At 36.4% G+C, this 22155-nt stretch overlaps 1 protein-coding gene across 1 annotated transcript in view; it reads left to right on the top strand.

Annotated features, from left to right (window-relative positions):
* LOC150097301 (uncharacterized) overlaps positions 1 to 22155 on the top strand; it is a 178898-nt gene that overhangs the window by 9618 nt on the left and 147125 nt on the right. Inside the window, exon 2 of the mRNA XM_090407640.1 lies at positions 1436 to 1574. Coding sequence (XP_090263766.1) covers positions 1542 to 1574 — 33 coding nt within the window. The 5' untranslated portion in view covers positions 1436 to 1541. The remainder of the gene's footprint in view (positions 1 to 1435; positions 1575 to 22155) is intronic.

Below are 22155 nucleotides of genomic sequence, written 5' to 3'. Positions count from 1 at the left end.
CAAACTTTATTTGCTTACACTTGGATAAAGGATTAAACTAAAAATAGTTTTTATTACTAGAGGGTGGGGGGGGGGTTAAGGTTTAGTCATGCAGTAGGAGTTTCAAATACCAAGACTCTGAACTTAGTAGGGCATTGGAACTGGATGGGATTTCACCACGTTTCAAGAGAAAGTGCTAAGGAACTGTAACACCATCGACCTGGCTTTTCATTGAGAGGCTGGCTGCTGTGCGAAAGGAGAGTAAGATTATTTTTTTTTTATTTCACAAAGACATATGAGAGGTTCCACACAATAAGCTGATATTTAAGCTACAGCATATGGGTTTGGATATCAGGCTAGTGAATTGGATTGGAGATTGGCTGTCTGATAGATGCCAGAGTGTACTAAGAATCAGTGTCAATGATGTTTTCTGTTTCCATGACACTGATTCTTTACCAACTTTTGATGGAATTTCCTGTGGAGTTCCACAGGGCATGGCACTGGACCTTTGCTATTTAGCTTTTGTCAGTGAATTGCAGAATAGAAGTATGAAACCACAGACCGGTTAATTTTTCTTCTATGGTAGTTAAAGATTTTGGACAAATTAGTGAGAGGTGAAGATAACGTTATCTGTAAGGATCAGCACAGGGTTTGTTATGGGTCACCCTTGTATTAGTAACCTGATTGATTTTTATAATAAAATAACAAGAGCAGTTGATGAGAAAAAGGCACATAATATATGCCTTTTTCTCATCAACTGATTTTAAATCAGCTTATCAGTTGATAAGCTGATTTTTAAGTTACATGATATGGGTTTAGATATCAGTTAGTGATTGAATTGGAGATTGGCTGTCTGATCAGACCATATCTGGATTTTTGTGCTCAGATCTGGTCACAAGGATTTGAAGGGGATAAATTAATCATGAAGAGGGTGTAGAGGCAGATAACAGAAATGATATCAGGACTAACTGTACAGTGCTGTGAGGATAGACCGAGCCCATGTGAACTGCAGAGTTTGGTGAAATGCATTTCTTCAATCATTTTTCACACTTAGCATACCTGAGACCAGAAACCACTGTTGCCAGTTGTCTCTGGACCCTTCAAGTATCTTTTCATTCTTTTGAAAACCAGGTGACCAAATTTGTGCACAGTAATCTGTGTATATCCTGATGAAGTATTAAACAGTGGAACCATAACATTCTTATTTCTATACATCATTTTCCTCTACATCATTACCATAATCCACTGTGCCATCCTCACAATGTTTCTCCAAAATTTTTGTTTCCTTGAAAACAGCTCATTCATTCAAATATGCATGAGATTAAAACTTAATGGTACTTTAGTAAAGAATGCAGTTGAATTTCAGATATTTAATTATAGTTGTATTGTTGATATCTTAAGTTTATCAACTGCATTTTTCATTTAAAATGTATATATTTTTTGCGATAAATTTTAGAGAAAGAAGGTTATTTCCTTGACCAAATAAGTGGTACTGGCTGCATTTTTCTCCTTCCGCCTTTCTTTTTTGATGAATATATGCATATGTATATATATATATAAAGATGGATTTTACTTCAGGCTTAACAAGAAAGCAGGTTAGAATTTTTTTTCATAATATTTAAAATATTTTTATTATGATAATAGCATTCATTAAGGTTAATAATTAAACTTCATTGTTATCATACCTGTATTTGAGCTTTTCTTTCATAGTTGTGATCAGCATAGCATTCATTATGATAAACTGTGGGGGATTACTATGGTGTTAAGAGTAATAATTTTAATATAAACCAAGATGATTGCATTTGATTTGGCCACTACCACTGCTGTTTGTTGAATTAACTGAAATTTTGAATTAAAAATCGTGATTTTTGACAGAGATCAGGCTTGTAGTGTTAACAGTTGATGAAATTATTGATAATGAATATATATATATATAAGGTGTGTCAGGGTGGCCGAGCGGTCTAAGGCGCCAGACTCAAGGATAGTTTCTATAGATTTGAATATGGCGGCAATGCAATGTAAGATAATGGCGTCCAAAAATACGACGCCATTGTTCAAAAACTATAATGTGAGAGAGTTTGTCCAATGTGATGTGTGTGGGATGTATGCATTCCCGAATGAGGCTGGAATTTGGATTGAAAGTGATAGTGGTGGGAGAATGTGCAGAAAGTGTAAGCAAAGTGAGGAGTTGAAGTATGTGTCAGGTTGTGAGATAGTTATGGTTGAAGAAAGCCAGAATTGCCAGAATGTGAGTGAAAATAGTGGCTTGATAGGGAATTGCGATGTACAAGATGGCAATGAGAGCGGTGATCTAAGAAAGAGTGAAAGCAACCATGCAGAGAGAGAAAATGGTTTAAATGATAAAAATAATGAGGAATTATTTGTAGGAAGTGAGATCGCTAGGTTGCGCGCAGTGATACAAAATGCGCAGTGGCAATTAGAGCACCTGCAAAACTCTTTCCAGAGTGATTCGGCTTACGTAAATAAACAGCGTAAGAATGGGAGAGTTTCTGAAATGAAGGAAAGAGTGTTGTATGGTGACTCGTTATTAAGAGGGGTGATAGATGGCAGTGTAACTAAATCGTACTTACCGGGTGCAAAATTTAAGGATGTAAGTGAGAGTATTAGAGTGCAAAAACAGAGGGTGAAAGAATTAATAATTGTGGCGGGTACGAATGAATTGAAAGGTGATAAATTTTTTATGAGAGAGGACTTGAAAGTATTGTTAAAGGTAGCGAAAGAAAAGAGTGACAGAGTTAGAATGGTTAGTCTGTTTCTGCGGTATGACAGAGAGGAGTGAAACTAGGGGTGTGAGAGTGCTTGACTTAGGAGGGCGATAATTGCAAATGACATTATGCGCAGGTTATGCAGACGGTGTGGTGTGGAATTCGTGGATGTGTGGAATGAGTTTGAAGGGCGAAAGGACTTATACAAGATGGATGGCCTGCATTTGAATGGACTTGGTGTGTGGAGACTGGAAAGAGTGTTGCTGAATGAAGTGAAAATGGATGTGCAAAACCAGGGAAACTAGAACTACCAAGGAGGGGGGGGGGGAATGGATATGCAGACATCAGTGAGACAGATGAGTGTAAGAATGTATATAATGTACCCGAGCCAGCACTAAGGACAAAAAATGGGAATGAGTCATTTAGAATAATGCATCAATATAGGGGTGGGACTAAGGGATCACTGCATTTCATGTATACTAATGCCAGGAGTATTAGGAACAAGAAGGAAGAATTTTTGGCCTTGATTGGCTCTTCCTGGCCACAGGTTATTGGCATTAGTGAAACATGGCTGACGGAAGATGATATAGTTAGTGGGATAGAATGTGTAGGTTATAGTGTGTTTAGGAGGGACAGAGAGAATAAAATGGGGGAGGGGTATTATTGATGATAGCTGATGAACTGCAGCCAAGGAGAATTGAGGATGTATCACAGGATAGTGAAAGGAGCTCATTTGAGGCTATTTGGTGTGAGATTGAGACTGGCAGAATAAAATATACAGTTGGGTGCTGCTATAGACCAGGTGATGGAATAGATGGTGGAGATGGTATGAATAGGGAAATTGATGAAATGAGTGGAAGGAGGGTAATTATTATGGGGGATTTCAACAATGGTAACATTGATTGGAAGGAGGAGAGGACACATGTGAGGAAGGAAAAGGATTTTATTCAATTATTAAGGGATAACTATCTGAGACAGCATGTAATTGAAAATACTAGAGGTGTGAGAGTGCTTGATCTGGTAATAGCATCTGAGAATTTGACTGTAATGAATGTGACCATGTTGCCACCTATTGGTGAGAGTGATCATAAGGTCTTGACCTGGGAGGTAGCTAAAGGTGTGGAATTTTCGATTAAGACAGGGTATATGTGGAATTACCATGCTGGCAAGTATGACAAGCTTAGGAGATTGCTTGGATCAGTGCCATGGCATGTACAACTGCAAGGGCTGGATGTCAATAGAGCATGGGAAGTGGTCAAGGAGCATTTACAGGAGGTTATGGCTGATTGTATACCTAGGGTCTGAATAGTAAAACAAGTAGGGGTTAAATGGATGAATAACACCATTAAGCTTGAGCTGCAAAAAAAGAAACAACTGTGGAGGGAATTTAAAGAAAGGGGTGACCTGCAGGCACACGAACGGTATAAAGTGCAGGCCAGAAAGGTAACGAGTGTGGTAAAAAAAGCAAAAGCAGATTGTGAAAGGAAACTAGCTATACAAGCAAAAGAGAATCCCAAACAGTTCTTTCAATATGCTGCAAGTAAGAAAAAAACTGTACACGGCAAAATGATTTTAAGGAATGACGATGGTAAGGAGGTCACTGGATCAGTCGATGTAGTGAGTTACTGAGCGTGCACTTTGCAAAAGCATATCATCCAGGTGGTGACATTGAAAAAATGAAGGAACCATTAGTTTATACGGGAATAGTGATGAATGAAGTGGAGGTGACTAGTCTATTACAGAACCTTAATGTGAACACATCTGTGGGATTGGATGGTATACCGGCACGGGTCTTACGTGAAGCGGCTAAGGAATTATCAGTGCCCTTGACCATGTTGTTTAATCTGAGTCTCAGGTCTGGTTTAGTCCCGAAGGTGTGGAAAGAGGGGAAAATAGTTTCACTGCATAAAGGAGGATCCAAGACTACGGTTGCAAATTACTGACCGATCAGCATATCAGGAGTCGTTGTCACGGTCTTTGAGAAAGTAGTCAAGGGAAAAATACAGGAATGGATTGATGAAAATGAGGTACTGTACAGGGGACAGCATGGCTTTGTGAAGGGTAGATCATGCTTCAGTAACTTGCTCAAGTTTTATAACAAGGTGACATTAAACAACCTTGACCATGTTGTTTAATCTGAGTCTCAGGTCTGGTTTAGTCCCGAAGGTGTGGAAAGAGGGGAAAATAGTTTCACTGCATAAAGGAGGATCCAAGACTACGGTTGCAAATTACCGACCGATCAGCATATCAGGAGTCGTTGTCACGGTCTTGGAGAAAGTAGTCAAGGGAAAAATACAGGAATGGATTGATGAAAATGAGATACTGTACAGGGGACAGCATGGCTTTGTGAAGGGTAGATCATGCTTCAGTAACTTGCTCAAGTTTTATAACAAGGTGACGGCTGAACTGGATAAGGGAAATGGGTTTACAGTGATACTGCTGGACCTGGCAAAGTCGTTTGACAGGATACCACATGGAATACTAATCCGTAAACTACAACATATGGGAATGGATATAGGGTTGGTGAGATGGATAGGTGGTTGGTTGATGGAGAGATATCAAAGAATAGTTTATTCAGGAGTAGAGTCCAAAAGATGGCCTGTGACTAGTGGTGTGCCGCAGGGTTCTGTTCTTGGACCACTGCTGTTTAATCTGTTCATTAACGATATAGGGAAGGATCTAAGTGGAACAATTCATTTGTTCGCTGATGATGCAAAGTTGGGTAGGGCAATAGTGAATGCAGAAGATGTCAAAGTCTTGCAGGATGACTTAGATAGATTGGAGTTCTGGCCTAAAGAGAATGGATGTCAATTTAATCTGACAAAATGTAAGGTTATGCATTTTGGGGTGAAAAGATTAGCAGCAGTATACCACATTGGTGGAACTGTACTCCAAGAGATTGATGAGGCCAGAGACTTGGGAGTGTTGGTGGATAGGGAGATGAAGTTTAGGGGGTACATTGCAAAAGTAGCTAAATCAGCTCATCAACTCACTTGGTTGTTGAAAAATACCTTGACGAGCAGAGACAAGCAAGTTATTGTACCTCTGTACCGAGCCTTGATAAGACCTCATCTCGACTACTGTGCCCAGATTTGGTCACCTCGGTTCCTTCTTGATGGGGAGGAGGTGGAGAGGATCCAGAGGCGAGTGACTAAGATGATAACAGGTCTATGGAATGAACCGTATGAGAACAGGTTGAAGATTTGTGGGTTGCAGAAACTAGTTGATAGGCGGAAAATGGGAGATATGATTGAGACATTCAAATTGCTAAAGGGATTCTATAGGATTAATTCAGAGGATATTTTTGAGATCAGGACTGGTGGTGGGAGAACTAGGGGACACCTATGGAAGCTGGGCAAGAGTGTGGTTAGCAGGGGTGTTAGAGCTGGGTTCTTTACTTTTAGAGTGGTAAATGAGTGGAATAAGCTGCCAGAGTCTGTTGTGGGTGCTATGATGGTGAACGAGTTCAAGGCAAGGTATGATAGATACTGTGAGAATGTAATCGCATAGTTGCGATGACATGATGTTTAGGGCCTCCTTCGATGAGTCTAAGGAATCCTGGAGTCGCCCGAAATAATAATAATAATAAATAATAAGGTCCCAGTTATCACACACAGCTTATCATAATCAGACTTTCATGCAGTCAAGATTCATCGTGGGAGGTTCCACACTTACACACACATCGCTCATCATACTGTGGCTTAAATGCATTCGCTGTCTTCATGCTCACCACACTTTCAGACATGCATTCCAATCAGCCACCATTCTCCATGCAGAAAACCTTCTCTTATACTCTCCTTGTACAACTTCCATTGATGGCCTCTTGTTCTTCCTGTCTCTGCTCATTTTATGAAAAACCTCATCCACATTAATCTTGTAATTATCCCTTACCAAGTTATATGTCTCAATCATGTTCTCTCCCCACCTCTCTCCACCCACTAGGCTATGCAGTTTGCATTCTCTCACCTCAATTTGTCATCATACTCAGCATTCTAGAGACAGCCTTAGAATGCAGAGTATGATGAGGTGGTCTCTACAATGCTGAGTATGATGACAAACTCAGCATTCTAGAGATCACCTAAGCCAATCATTTCTGAACTCTTTCCAACATTCTTCATCTTTTGAAAACCAGGTGACCAAATCTGTGCACAGCAATCCATATGTGATCTGATCAAAGCCTTATGCAGTGGAATCATAACATTTGTACTTCTACATGTTGGTGCTATAAAATGCTATGTTGCTGTCACAATTTTAGCAAAATATCCCTGTAATTTCAGGTCCTTATTAACCACCACCACCAGATCTTTCATCTCCTCCTCTTCTAAGATATCCCACATTAATTTTATACTCTGCATCCCATCTTTGCTTCCCAGATTTTAAAACCTTACACTTGCTGTGTTGAACTAGTGTCCCCCACTCACTTGTCCATTCCCTTAGTCTGTTCAAGTCTTTTTGCAAGGCTACAACATCCTTTCTACTCCTCATAGTGCTTCCCAATTTTGCATATTACCATTCAAGCCCATTCCTATGTCATTTACATACAAATTAAACAACAATGGCCCCAAAACAGACCCTTGGGACACACCACTAGTGACTTCCATCTTCTGGGAACTCTCCCCACCCCCAATACACAACTTCCTGATACCTATCAGATAGCCAATCTCCAATACAATGCACGACTCTACCATCCAACCCCATCTGTTCCAGTTTAATTACCAGCTTGTCACGTGAAAATCTATGAAAGGTCTTTGCAAAATCTAAATATACTACTCTGTATGCATCCCTTTTGTCAATAAGTAAGCACATTTGCTAAATCAAGATCTTTCTTTAACAAGCCTATGCTGTTAATCAAAAGGAATTCTGCTGCTGTCAAACCAGTTCAGAATCCTGGTCCTCCCTAACTTTGATCACAACTCCAAACAAGCAGATAATTTGAATAATTCGAATTATTATGCCAATAATTCGGTAATAATACACCAATAATTTGAAGCGTATCACTCCCTGTATAAAGTGGAATAATTTTACCCTCTTTCCACTCATTTGGAACTAGGGACAATCTAAGATTCATGTTAAAGAAGTAAGTTAAAGCTCTTGTTAACTCCCTGGAACATTCCCTCAAAACCCGTAGTGATATACCATCAAGTGTACTAATTTCCTCATGTACCTCCTGCTTACTCGCCATTAGTGGCTCTTCCCTTTTCCTACTACTCTCAAGTTCTACATTATGATACATTTCACCATGATGGAATACCTTAATGAATTGCTTATTTAATCTCTAATATATCCTCTTCAGTGGTTATCATTCTACTGTTGTCACTGACCAACATAATCACTGTTTCTTCTACTAACCACATATTGAAAAAACTCCCTAGGATATTTTTAGCAACATCGGCTAACTGCTGCTCATGCTGCACATTTGCTGGCCTTCACAAGTCACCTTCCTTGCTTGCTCTTTGTATTAATTATGCAGCTGATTATCGTCACTCATCTTGTGCTGTCTCCACGATGTCTTTTCCTCCAGACTGCATGCTTCACCTCTTCAGTCATCTATTTTATGCTTATCTTATTTAATCTCCTGACTTTTGGAATACACTAGGATATTGCTTTTCCTAGAATGTTCCTGAATATGGTCCAAGCATCATTGATCTCCTTTTCATCCAATTCCTCATACCATGATATACAAGGGTGGTCTGAAAAGTTCTCGGCCTCGACCATAGATGGCAACATTATCGGCAAGATTTTTTTTTTTTTCTAAGTTGGTACATCTATCATAAGCATCCATGTGAAATTGTAAGTCATTCTATCAAAGTGATATAGACAAAAAAAAGTGTTGTCTATATCCCTTGAAATGGATAAAATTGAGTATCGTGCAGTTATAAAATTCTTTGTAAAAGAGGGTTTAATGCCAAAAGAAATTTATTCGAAGATCATAAAAGTTTATGGCACTCTTCTCCTTCGTTTTCGACAATTAAGAAATGGGCTGCTGAGTTTAAACTTGGCCCTACCAGCCTTGAAGATGATCCACGTGAAGGACGTCCAAAAAGTGTAACAACACCAGAAATCGTTGATCAAGTGCACAATATGGTATTGGATCACTGGCGAGTCAAAGTGTGTGAAATTGCTGAGACTATAAGCATTTTAAAAGAACGTGCAGGATATATTTTGCATGAAGAATTGCAAATGAAAAAGCTTTGCGTAAGATGGGTGCAGCGCTTGCTCACAGCACATCAAAAACACGCTTGCATGAAAATTTCTGAACAACGCTTGGAGCATTTTTGCAGAAATAAAGCTGATTTTGTACGTTGATTTATTACTATGGATGAGACTTGGATTCACCATTACACACCAGAATCCAAATAGCAGTCAAAACAGTGGACAGAAGCCAGTTGTTCAGTGCCAAAGAAGACAAGGTCATGGCATCAGTGTTTTGGGATGCTAAAGGCATTTTGTTTATTAATTATCTTGAAAAGGGTAAAACAGTAACCAGGGAATATTATTCCAATCTTTTAACCAGACTATGCAAAAAACATTGTGAGAAAATACCCAGTTTGCAGAAGAAAAAAAATCATCTTTCATCAGGACAGTGCACTTGCTCACAAAGTTGTTTTGGCAATGGGAAAAAAATCACTATGAATTGTTAGAACATCCACCCTATTCCTCAGATTTGGCTCCCTCTGACTTCTATCTCTTCCCAAAACTAAAACTCTTCCTCGCTGGTCAGCGTTTTTCTTCGAATCAAGAGGTGACTGCAGCTGTAGAGGGGTATTTTGCAGATCTTGCTGAGAACCACTATAGGAATGGGATAATGGCGCTGGAGCATCACTGGAATAAATGTATTTAATTTAATCTTAAGGGAGATTATGTTGAAAAATAAAAATAATTTTTTAATTATAAATTCATTTTTTCATTGTTAGGCTGAGAACTTTTCAGACTACCCTCATACTTGTAAGCCATCCTTTGAGTTGAGATTCTCATATACTGTGTTACATACTGCCTAAGATAATTGTCCCTCAAAAACTGAAATTCATTCTTTCCCTCCAAATGCTTTCTCTCTCTCTGCATTCCAGTTTATATTATTATAATTGAAATTGTCCATAGTGGTAACTCTGTCCTTGTTAGCCAGACCAATTTACTATACATTTCCTTCTAATTGTCCTCCACATTGCCAAGTCTATAGCATCACCCAGCTAAACTTATCCTGTGCACCTCAATCCTCACACCATCAAAGCCAATGTTACTGTTTGCTCCTTACATCTCTATCTTGGATGGGTATAATTCCTCTACTGCCATTAATGGCACTCCTCCTCCTCTTCTGCCATGTCTTTCTGTCGACACAAAAAAACTATATATCCCTCCATCTTTATACCTGTCAGAATAGCTTCCTCATCCAATCACATCTCACTTATTCTGACAATTTTTGGACAAATGAACTCTATCAATGATACAATTTCATTTCCCTTATTTCAAATTCTTCTTTCATTTGTAAACATATATACTTGCTTATTTCTGATTCTATAACAAGTCTCACTGCCCCACTTCTTGGATATGACTCCTTCATAATCCCTAGCAGCCATTCCTCTTTATTGTCACTACCCTTACACCTCCCCACATTCCTGTAACCATTATATACATTTCTCTCACAGTGTCTCCCTTTCCATCCTGACCCACCCATCCCTAATTCCTGTCTGTCTTGTGTTCTTTCTCTCTCTCTTTCTCATTATCTTCACTCATGCCACTCAACTCTCCTGCCCTACTTTCTTCCTCTTCCACATCACTTCTTGCTTCCTCAGATCCTTCATTCACTTTAGTTATTACTCTCTCTCTCTCTCTCGCAGCAACAGTTTCTCCAGCTGAATCACATCAAATCCATTTAAACGTAGCCTATTTCTTTTATACAGCTCCATCTGTCCCTCATCTTCATCCCACACATTCCCAAAATGAACTCTTTTCTCCTCACACAACTCTGCTAGTATACATTTATGTTCCCTCGCTGTCTCAACTCATTATCATATCTGGGCAACATTGGCTACCTTACCTACCATACTTATCTTTTACTCTTCTCAACAACTTCCTGACATCTATCCTTATGTTCTTCTTGTTATTGACCAAATCATTCATGCCTACTATCAACTCTTTTACTCATATCCAGTGTTTCAGTTCACTTTGCTTATTCTACCTCTATGAAAACAAACTTGCTCACTTTTTCACTTGCCACACATCTATTTATTGAATCCCATTACAGAGCTACTCTTAAATCATTCAATGTCTCTTTCAAATGACCATCCTTTGTCCTATTCTTCTTCTCACTTCCATGCAAGTCTATAATTCTCCTCAGTTCATTCCTCATACGCTTCATCTTTTGCCTCATCTTCACCACCACCTCTTTCATCTCTTCAGTTACTTTCTTGCTGCCATTTATGCCATTTGTATTCATGCTGTCTTACTGTTAACACACAGTGCCAGATGTGGTGATGCTAACTGCATGTTTCATGCACACATCTGTACTTTCAACCCTGGTTAATTATCTAGCCACATTCATGATCCCATCCTGTCTTTTGCTTGCTGCTGCTTACATTCAAAGACACCTCATAATCTATAAGCATGTTACACTTCTTACGTTCCTTCACTCTCTCATCTCTCCTATTAATCCTCTGTATGTAGATATCCTCATCTCCCTAAGTCTACATATTGTATTCATGGCATGTTACCATTTTCGAAAAATCTATCCCACTTATATTCATCTTTCGTGCTGAACTATATCTCGCACCAATTTTCACTTTCAAAGCTGCACACAAAGAAATTAATTAATATGTAATTTGATCTCAACTGTGTACAGTCCCTACCAGTTACAGCTGTATTATACAACAAAATTTAATTGCCAGACTATCGATACTGCCACACACAAATATAAAATTTGAACTTATCTTCCCACAGCTCTCTCTCTCTTTATATTCTAAAAGTGCTTCAGCAGAACTTCAATTTATCATACCAACTCTTAAATGCATTTACTTTATCCTCTGCAGTGGTTATTATATTTCAATTTACCATCTCTTCACTTGCTATACTCTCAGGCAATGCATTCCAATCACCAACCATACTACCATACAAAAAATCTGTTGCCTACTCTCCTTTGCAGCTTCTACAAATAACCTCTTCACCTTTTTCAAGTGCATTTGTCACCTTGTTCTGATAAATAAGTAGACTGCTAAAACTAAAACATGAACTTCCTTCAGCCAACTCATGCTGTTCGTCAAAGAAAATGAAGCTGTTGTTGACAACAGCTTTATTTTCTTTGATGAAGCTGTTGTTAAGAACAAGTGAGAGTAGAAATACTTTCATTACTGACAAATGAATTATTAATGATTAACATTTGTGATATATGTGTCCTGTAAGTTTGCTGGGTGAACGAATAGCATATGATCCTATAAATTCTAGACATTCATAAGTGAATTTATGATAACATAATTAAAAAAAAAAAAGCTTATGAGGAGAGAGAGATTTGTTTTCCAAGTATAAATAACTAAACAGTAATAAGCAGCCGCCGTATACATTTGGTAGTTCAGTAAATAACTATAGGGAGAGGCTAATCCAATGAACTAATAATGTGATCAGATGATTCATTAAGGTGCAGCAGGAATACATGTGGGCTGATGAAGCAGAAAATCACCTTGTAAAATTTGTTGTGCTTGTTATATGTTTTTATTTTTCAGTTTTATTTATTTTGCTTTGTTTTCTAAGAAATTTCTTTTGTTTACTAAGGATTAGCATACATTTTACATAATAATAATTATGTATGTTGTAATAGATTTAACGGTATTGATATGAACACAGATGGATAAGAAAATAACTATTTATTAAATTAAGAGCTAATATTTCGCTGGTATTATATCCAGCATCTTCAGAGCACACAACACAAAGTTTGTTACAAATGCAAGACAACCACAATCTGGTGTAACAGTGGGGCTAGTATAAGTAATTGCAGTGTGCAACACAAGACTAAAGTCCTAATAGGGCACCATCTAGGTTTAAAAAAGAAAAAAAAAAGTTCAAAGTTTTGAAATAGTAGTCGAAATAATAGTCTTAGAAAGTTTGAAAAAAAAATAATAACAATTTTATTATTATTATTATTATTTTTTTAACCTAGATAGCACCCTATTAGGACTAAAGTCTTGTGTTGCACGCTGCAATTACTTATACTAGCTCCATACACCAGATTGTAGTTGTCTTGCATTTGTAACAAACTTTGTGTTGTGTGCTCTGAAGATGCTGGATATAATACCAGTGAAATATTAGCTTTTAAGTTAATAAATAGTTATTTTCTTATCCATCTGTGTTCATATCTGTTAAATCTATTGCAACATGCCTGATGAACACATAAGCCTATCCATGCGTATAATCATTATGTGATTAGTAATGGGATACATAATATCCAGTCATTATCTGAATTATCCACACCTTTATGAATCCTACGTTCATTCTTTTTTTTTTTTTTTTTTTGCCAATGGCTATTCTGTTTTTATCAATAATAGAGATATCACATATGCTGGTATTTTGTTGTAGATCAACCACTTCTTATAATACATAAAAATATTAATTTTTTTTTAGCAATAGATGAATTGTCATGTCTGTGGTTTCCGAAGGCTGGAATAAAAATGTTCCTATACTATGAAGAACATTCCAACCTCAACATACACTATACTTCAGAAGCAAGAAAAACAAGTAGCTTTGTTTATCACTAAATACAGTACAGAGACATTTTTAATTTAGCAACAATTAGTGTAATTAGAGACAACTGGAATGGCACTCTTAATGGATAAACATTCCCCTCCCAAAGACTATACGGCATGCATGTAAGCAAAACAGATTTATTGTAGTACTAAACATAGCAGCTAAATAAACAAATTTGTCTAACAACCTGTTTCAAATTTTCAGTTCCAGAAAATACATATAACAGCTGTTTATAATGCATTCCTTGGCATAGTTTATGTAAAGCAAAAAAGATACATATGAGAATATATATATATTACTGTATTTATCACCAGTCAAATCATTTGTTCCTATAAGAACTCAGATCTCTTTTTACATGTTACTGGTAATTTGATAAAAATTTTCATAAATACCATTTACCAGTAATTTCTTCATTTAGGGGGAAAAAATTATGTTGAAAGAAAATCAATAAATATTAATAAACATGATGTAAAAGTATAAAAAAAATTTTATTCTGAAAGAAAATATATTAGTTGTATTAATATAAATTATGAATTCTCATAGACAAGCTTATACGTTGGTTATGCATTACTAAACCACTTAAGGAATTGACAACGTAGATAAGAATATAAATTAAATTACACTTTAATAAATATTTCCGATATTTTGGCAACGTCACATTGCCATCTTCAAAAGGAACTTACAAAAAAGGCACGTGCACGTAGGCACTACAACACAGTAACTGAGAATGAGTTATGAAGCTATTGTTCTCCTAAAAGTCCTGATGGCCCCCTAGCAGGCTATTAGGTGTTCTTGGCCGTTGGGCTAAAGGTCTGCTGATGTAAGCCTCCCAAATTTGGGGCATTTTCATACAATCAAATTTGTTGAGGTTTGGAGAGTTTCTTAGGGCTGAGACTGATTCCATGAATAGTCTTTCGAATTTGTATTTGCTATGGTGTATTACTGTAGCTTTCTTCCATCGTCTTCTGTGGCGTGTATCCAGAGCATGGTCTGCAAGACCAGAGTGGCTGTACTTGTGAAACCGGATGTAGTCCTTGTGTTCCGAAATTCTGATATTCGCTGTCCTGCCTGTTTGGCCAAAGTAAGACAGTTTACAGCTGCAAGAGACCTGGTATACACCAGGTAGGTCTAGGGGAAGTGGTTGGTCTTTAGTGGAGCGGATAAGGGATGCCAATTTTCTGTATGGTCTGTAACAGGAGGTCAAATCATGTTTTTTTAAGATTTTGGTAATTTTTTCCGAGGTGCCTCGGATGTAGGGAATGGTGATGGATTTAGAGTAATCCTTGTTGTGAAGGGGGAGAGGGGGGGGGTTGTGGTCTGTTGGTTTCAATATTTTTTGGATTTTTTTTTTGGGGGGGGCAGCCATTGGCTGAGAAAGTGTTGAGTATGTGATTTAGTTCAGTGTTTAGGGCCTTGTCGTTAGAACAGATTAGTTTAGTCCTGTTGTATAGTGTTTTCACCACTCCATATTGTTGTGAGGGGGGGGGAATTGTTGGTGGTGAATATACCTGCCTGTATGGGTGGGTTTTCTATAATCTGAGAAAACCAAGGTTCCATCAGGCTGGTGGGTGACTAGTGTGTCTAGGAAAGGGAGGCTGTTGTTTTCCTCTTTTTCCAGAGTGAACTTGATTCTGGGGTGTTGGTTGTTTAAGTGTGTTAAGAAGGAGAGGAGTGTATCAGAGCCATGTGGCCAAATAGTGAACACATCATCAACGTAGCGAAGCCATATGGTTGGTTTTTGTGGGGCAGAGGATAAGGCTTTTTCTTCAAAGGTCTCCATAAAGAAATTGGCTAAGGGTGGGGAGAGTGGTGAACCCATGGCTGTCCCCTCTATTTGTTTGTAGAATTTTCCCTGCCAAACGAAGTAGCCTGAGTTCATTGTGAACTGAAATAGGGCTGAGATATCAGGAGAAAATTTAGCTTGGATTAGCTCTAAAGTTTCCTTGAGTAGGACATTTGTGAATAAGGAGGAGAGTCAAAGCTGACCATTATGTCAGTATATCGGAGTGTAAGGTTTTCTATGCTGGCTTTGAAGCGGGCTGTGTTTTTATGTGTGATGGTGTGTTACCAGTATAGTGTGCGAGAGGTTTGGTTAAATGTTTAGCTAATTTGTATGTGGGAGAATCAATGCCATCCACTCTGGGACGTAATGGCTCATTTTCTTTATGTATTTTTGGGAGTCCATAAATATGGGGGGGGGGGGTATAGAGTTAAGCGGTTTAATTTGTTTATAGAAAACCCACCCATACAGGCATGTACATTCACCAACAACATTCACCCACTACCCCTCCCTCACAACAATATGGAGTGGTGAAAACATTATACAACAGGGCTAAACTAATCTGTTCTAACGACAAGGCCCTAAACACTGAACTAAATCACATCCTCAACACTTTCTCAGCCAATGGCTACCCCCCCCCCCCCAAAAAAAAATCCAAAAAATATTGAAACCAACAGACCACAACCCCCCCTCCCCCCCTTTCACAACAACAATTACTCTAAATCCATCACCATTCCCTACATCTGAGGCACCTCAGAAGAAATTACCAAAATCTTAAAAAAACATGACTTGACCTCCTGTTACAATAAAGAAAACTGGCATCCCTTATCTGCTCCAGTAAAGACTAACCACTTGCCCTAGACCTACCTGGTGTATACCAGGGCCCTTGCAGCTGTAAACTGTCTTACTTTGGCCAAAGGCAGGACAGCGAATATCAGAATTTCAGAACACAAGGACTACATCCAGTTTCACAAGTACAGTCACTCTGGTCTTGCAGACCATGCTCTGGATCACAGAATACGGTGGAAAAAAGCTACAGTAATACACCATAGTAAATACAAATTCGAAAGACTATTCATGGAATCAGCCTCATTCCTAAGAAACTCTCCAAACCTCAGCAAATTTAGTTGTATGAGACTGTCTCAAATTTGGGAGACTTACATCAGCAGACTTCAGCCCAATGGCCAAGAACATCTACATAGCCTGCTAGAGGGCACAATCAGGACTTTTAGGAGAACAATAGCTTCATCACTTCATTCTCAGTTACTGTGTTGTAGTGCCTACATGCACGTGTCTTTTTTGTAAGTTCCTTTTGAAGATGGCAACGTGATGTTGCCGAAATATCGGAAATATTTATTAAAGTGTAATTTAATTTATATTCTTATCTACGTTGTCAATTCCTTAAGTGATTTAGTAATAAATTATGAATATAAACAAAACTTATTTCAAAACATAATTAGCAACTTTAAAGATGAGGAAAACACAAACATACATAACACAACATAAACTATTTTTATTTTTTGTTTTTTTTTATTAAAATGAGTATGTAAAAAATGCAACTTATCAACTGTGGTTCCCTTAATATAAAATATATTAGTTGTATTAATATAAATTATGAATATAAACAAAACTTATTTCAAAACATAATTAGCAGCTTTAAAGATGAGGAAAACACAAACATACATAACACAACATGAACTATTTTTTTTTATTAAAATGAGTATGTAAAAAATGCAACAACTTATCGAGGCTGTAGTCCCCTTAATGCGACCTAATTTTTGTGCAGATTAATCTACCAGTGGAAAAAGCTGAAAGCTTTCTCAGATTCAACACTAGTTAGTTACTGTTCGTTAGGAAATCAAACCAATTTTATTTTACTCTTTATTTTTTTTTCTTGAAAATATATCGCTTCCTTTTTAGTTCTTTAGTGGTTTTGAAATTGGATCTTCATAGACTACAATTTTTGTCATGATTGATAACACAGCTGGTATTGATGGAGCTGAATTTGAAGTTTGAGCATCCTCAGTGGAATTATCAACAACTTCAGTTGACTTTTCTGATCTTGTTTTATTAAAATGCATTCACTAACTTCACGATTATCTTTGTTATTTTACAATTGTTGGTTTTATTAAAAATTCTTAGTTTTCATCATTCAATTTATTGTGAGATATCTTGTTGAGATATTGCAGAACATCATAATAATATGTTCTTCACTCTTTTATAGATGCTGTGAGTACATCTATAAGTTAATTGCTTAAAAATATGTTTTGATTTGTTAGCTCATTGAGCATAAATTTTAACCTTACCTGCAATATACATATTCACATTTTCTGAACATAATGCTTCTACAGAAACTTTTATTGGTTGAATTGCTAATATTATATGAGAGAACAAGCAAGTTTATTATCTTTAAAATTAATATTGATTTCAAATCTGTGAGACTCTTTCTGACATTGACATTATTTTTAAGCATTGAGAAACTATAACATAGCCAGCAGGTTTAGAATCCAGTATTTATGAAAGTTCATTATCAAATTCTTCCTTTATATGTTTTTGGAGTATATCATCATTTTTTGTTGGTGACTTGCAGGATATTTTGACTATTGTTTATATAAAATAGCACCTTAGTGAATTTTTGCTCATGACTACAAAAATTCCTTTATAATACCTCCTTTTATAAAATATCAAATCACAGGAAATATTTTAATTCTTACCTTTTGACTTTTCACCATTTGACACAATATGTGAACAACTGATCCTACTCACTTCTTTCTCTGTGATTAGTCAGAACACAGAATTATAATCTGAATATAATTTTGGCTTTAATATATAGTGTCAAGATTAACACCCTATAACTCACTGACCCTAAGAGCTCAAATGATTTGACTAATGATAAATACAGTATGAGAGAGGATATGGAATGACTCATCTCATCCGCTTGATAACGGGTTGAGTCCACTAAGAAGAAAGGTTCTCCACTTATTGTGATCTTTAGCCATCTCAATCATGACTCTGTAGCTGGGTAGATGAGAATGTTCTTTCAGCAACTTTATCCAAGTATTCTTGGTCTTTTTCTTCGTGTATATATCCATTCAGAGCTAAATATGGGAGTCTGTGAGGGGCCATTGTTTGAATATGACCAAACCATCTCAGTTGATGCTTAATGATTCTGTCTATTATATTATCTGGGAAGTTTAAATCTATTCTGACCTGATCATTAGTCTTGTGTTGCATCCAGTGGGTGTTATTAATTTTTCTGAGGCATTTCATTTCAAATGCTTGAAGTTTCTTGATTGGTTGTTGAGTTAATCTCCAGGCTTCTGAAGCATAAGTAACTGTTGGGATAATAATTGTTTTATATAATTTTAATTTTAGACTCGTTGGGATTTTTTTATTTTTCCATATTTTGTTTAGTTTATTCATGTTGGTCCAACCTAGGTTTAGCCTGTGTTTTACTGTTTCCATATTGTTGAGGTTACTAGATATAAGACTGCCAAGATAAACATATTAACTTGTTCGGCAGGTGATTTTCAAGATTTTTAGAAATATTTTCTTCTTCTCTACCTATCTTCATTATTTTTGTTTTGTTGCGATGATTTATTTTCATACCATAAGTTTTACAAGAGTCATTTAAAATATTAATAGTGGTTTAAAATCTGCTAAAATAATGATATCATCTGTGTATTTTATGTGATTAATGTTGCTACCATTGATTTTTACACCTGGTTCATCAGCTATGGTTTTACAGACTTCTTCTAGGAAGATGATCAAGAGTTGAGGTGAGAGAGCATCCCTGCATTACACCTCGACTCTGAAATCCTCGGTTTTAATGTTGTTCGTTTTAACAAAAGCTTTGGTGTCTCCATAATAATTTGTAATAAATGTTTATTTTTTATATCAGAATCCATTTTTATGCGGAATGATATATATATATATATATATGTTGAGTAAAGGATTCCTTTCCTTTATTGTTGTGCAGTGATCAGTATTCATTATGGCAAAATATGTGAGAGTAAGAGCTTTAATTTAAAACAAACTAATTACTTGATGTTTAGACCCTCATGTTAAAGTTATCTGGCATACATATATGGTGAAACAAGCTATATTACAATGTACAGTATAATAATTTAGACAGCTTTTGACTTTGCTACCCTCTTTTTTCAAACTTCAAGAATACTCTTCCCTCCCTTTGCTCACACTGGGATGCCAGTTTCAATGCACCCATAACTGCTGTTTCACTTTATATAGGTGAAACAGGATTATTGATTCCAATCTGGAAGAAGAAAAAAACAAACAAACAACATTAATGATTGTGGGGAACTAAGTCTTTTTATCACATCCTGATAATCTCCACAGAACTGATTGGAAAGGTATGTTCTTTATATTATACTAAAACTTTGTATAAATGTAAATTTAAAGAAGTCTGTAAGATTCCAATCTTAATAGCAAGACTAAAATTCTCAGGATTATGGCTGGCCCGCATTCAATCCACATAACTTCTATTTCAAGAGGATAGCAGTGTATTTTAATTTAAATAATAGGCCTCTAGATATCAAGCAGGTTACAGATAATTAGGACTTCGGGTTCCAACAATCTCCAACTCCAGCATTTAATATCCAACTCTGGATTATAATCTCGCAGTCCTTATTTCGGATACAAACACGTTAGAATAATTTGGCTGCCATCACCACTGATACTGCTAGCATTAAACCAGTACATGCAAAAAGAAAAAAATTCTAGTAGAAAATGTGCTGAAATTGATTTCTGAAAAAAAAAAAAGCCTTGATTTTTTTTTTGCCAGAAGTTGGTCTAGTAGGTTTAATAGTTGACCAAATTAGCAATACTGGCATACTGCATGCATTATATTTAATGTAGCAGCTTGTTTTTTTTTTTACGTGAGTGTGCCCACACTCTAGATAATGACATTAATGTTGGAATATTGAGTAATTATTTCATAAAGGTATTTACTCCATAATTTTGCCATAATGGATGAGAAAAAGGATCGATAATTCTACAGTAACCCTCACTATAGCAAACTTGTAGAAACCACAGAAATAGTTTGTTATAGCAAATAGTTTTATATAATGAATTTCTTTTAGAATGGCATTGTGCCTTTGAAACTTTGGTAGAGACTTTTTAGTAGTATGTTATAGTGAGTTTGTTGTATATAATAATGTTTGATGCAGCAGAAATAAAGTCACCTTTCTTTCTACTGCATCAATCACCTTCATACCATTACTTATTTAGAGACCCGAGTTGCGTTGAATAAGTTCCATGTGGTGTCTGTATTACCTAATCATTAGCTTCATCATCATAGTTTATTCACAATATGATACAGTGTGAAAAGGGGAAAGAGATTTGCATTAAAAATTAAAGATTGCAAATTATGGTCTCTCTATCTTGAGCTAACTGGAGATGTCAGATGGAGTTTTACAGTTCAGCCTATTGATGGTTTCGCATATGTATTGTCAAAATTGTTTGCATGGTCTTCCTCTACTGCGATTGCCATCTTCTGGTTTCTACAGGATGAGAGATTCCAAAAAAGGGAGTCTGAGTTGATGTCCAAGCCATCTGAGTTGTAATTTTTTGACTATATTGACAAGTAGGTCTTGCTTAGCCAGATTTAGCACAGCAGAGTTAATGACACAGTCCATCCAAGTATATTCAAGGATCAGTCTGGGACATGTAGTTCCAAAGGAGTTAATTAGATCTATAGTTTTTTTGGTGCTTATTTTTGATCCAGGTTTGAGAACCATACAAGAAGATGGATCTACTGGTTGCATGGTATAGTCTTAATTTTGTTTTTAATGATATTAATGATGATTTCCAGATGGGGCAGAGTTTGTTATGGAAGACTACAGCCAGCTGTTTACATTTTCTAATATCATTTTCTGTATTGCTGATGTAATTATTTTATATTAAAGGTATTTACTCCATAATTTTGCCATAATCTTTAGCCTACCCACAGTATAAATATACTATCTGTTTACAATCCATTTTTATGGGCAGGATTCACATCTCCTCTTCCTCCTGTCTGTAATCTTTTAATCTTTGAGAAACAACCCTCTTTCTCTCTCTCTCTCTCTCAAGTTTCTGAACTCCTCTGTGAGAATATTGCTATACAAGAGATGTTTAAACTTTACTTAAATATTTGGCTTTAAAACACCATGCTTTTCAGTCTGTGTCCCTCTTTTTTACTTGACTACATGTCTTTACTTAAGCATATTCATTGCTTAAAATATATTCATTTATTTATTTAATTTCTGTGTAATAACAAATGCTATTGCTTTATGTAATTCACATATTTCTCTGCTTTATATTTTACATTATGCATTTGCATTCATGGAAATAAAAGTGTAAAAGTACATTTTTCATTATTATTAGGATTATGATGATTATTTCATTTTTGATTTGTTTTGGAGAAAGAAAGAAAGAATGAATGAAAGAAAAGCAGATCTTACAAGAGGAAGTTATGGGATAAATGACTAAAATGGGATAAGAGACTAAAAATTCTCCAAATGCTCTAACATAGTAAAATTGGGAAGTATACTAAATTTGGTGGTAGATCTAATAGTTCTTTTGATGTATGCTAAAAACTATATAACAGGCAGTTTAGAGGGAAATATCTCATAGTTCAGAGGTTTGTGTTCCAACACAGCTTTCTGTCTTAGTGAAATTTGGGTGCCATACAAAATCCAATTCTTGAGATATAAAACCAGATGTTTTTATAATAGTGGATGTTTTTCATTGTGTAATGTAAAACTACCACTCTGCTTATTGGAAATTTCAATTTTTTGCCTTCATATTGAAGTTGACATGGCTTGAAAGGTACCATACTTGGTCTCTCTAGAGCAGGGTTTTCAAATTCTCTAACTCTTAACTCACTAATGGCATAACCTTTTATGGGGGTGAGATCCACAAAAAAAAAAAAAAAAGGAATAG

Source organism: Typopeltis vanoorti, chromosome 17 (genome assembly GCF_054136105.1).
Source record: "Typopeltis vanoorti isolate ZY-2024b chromosome 17, IOZ_Tvanoo_1.0, whole genome shotgun sequence".
Classification (NCBI taxonomy): Eukaryota; Metazoa; Arthropoda; class Arachnida; order Uropygi; family Thelyphonidae; genus Typopeltis; species Typopeltis vanoorti.
Note: the sequence above shows the minus strand (reverse complement) of the source record. Positions and strands in the feature narration are given on the sequence as shown.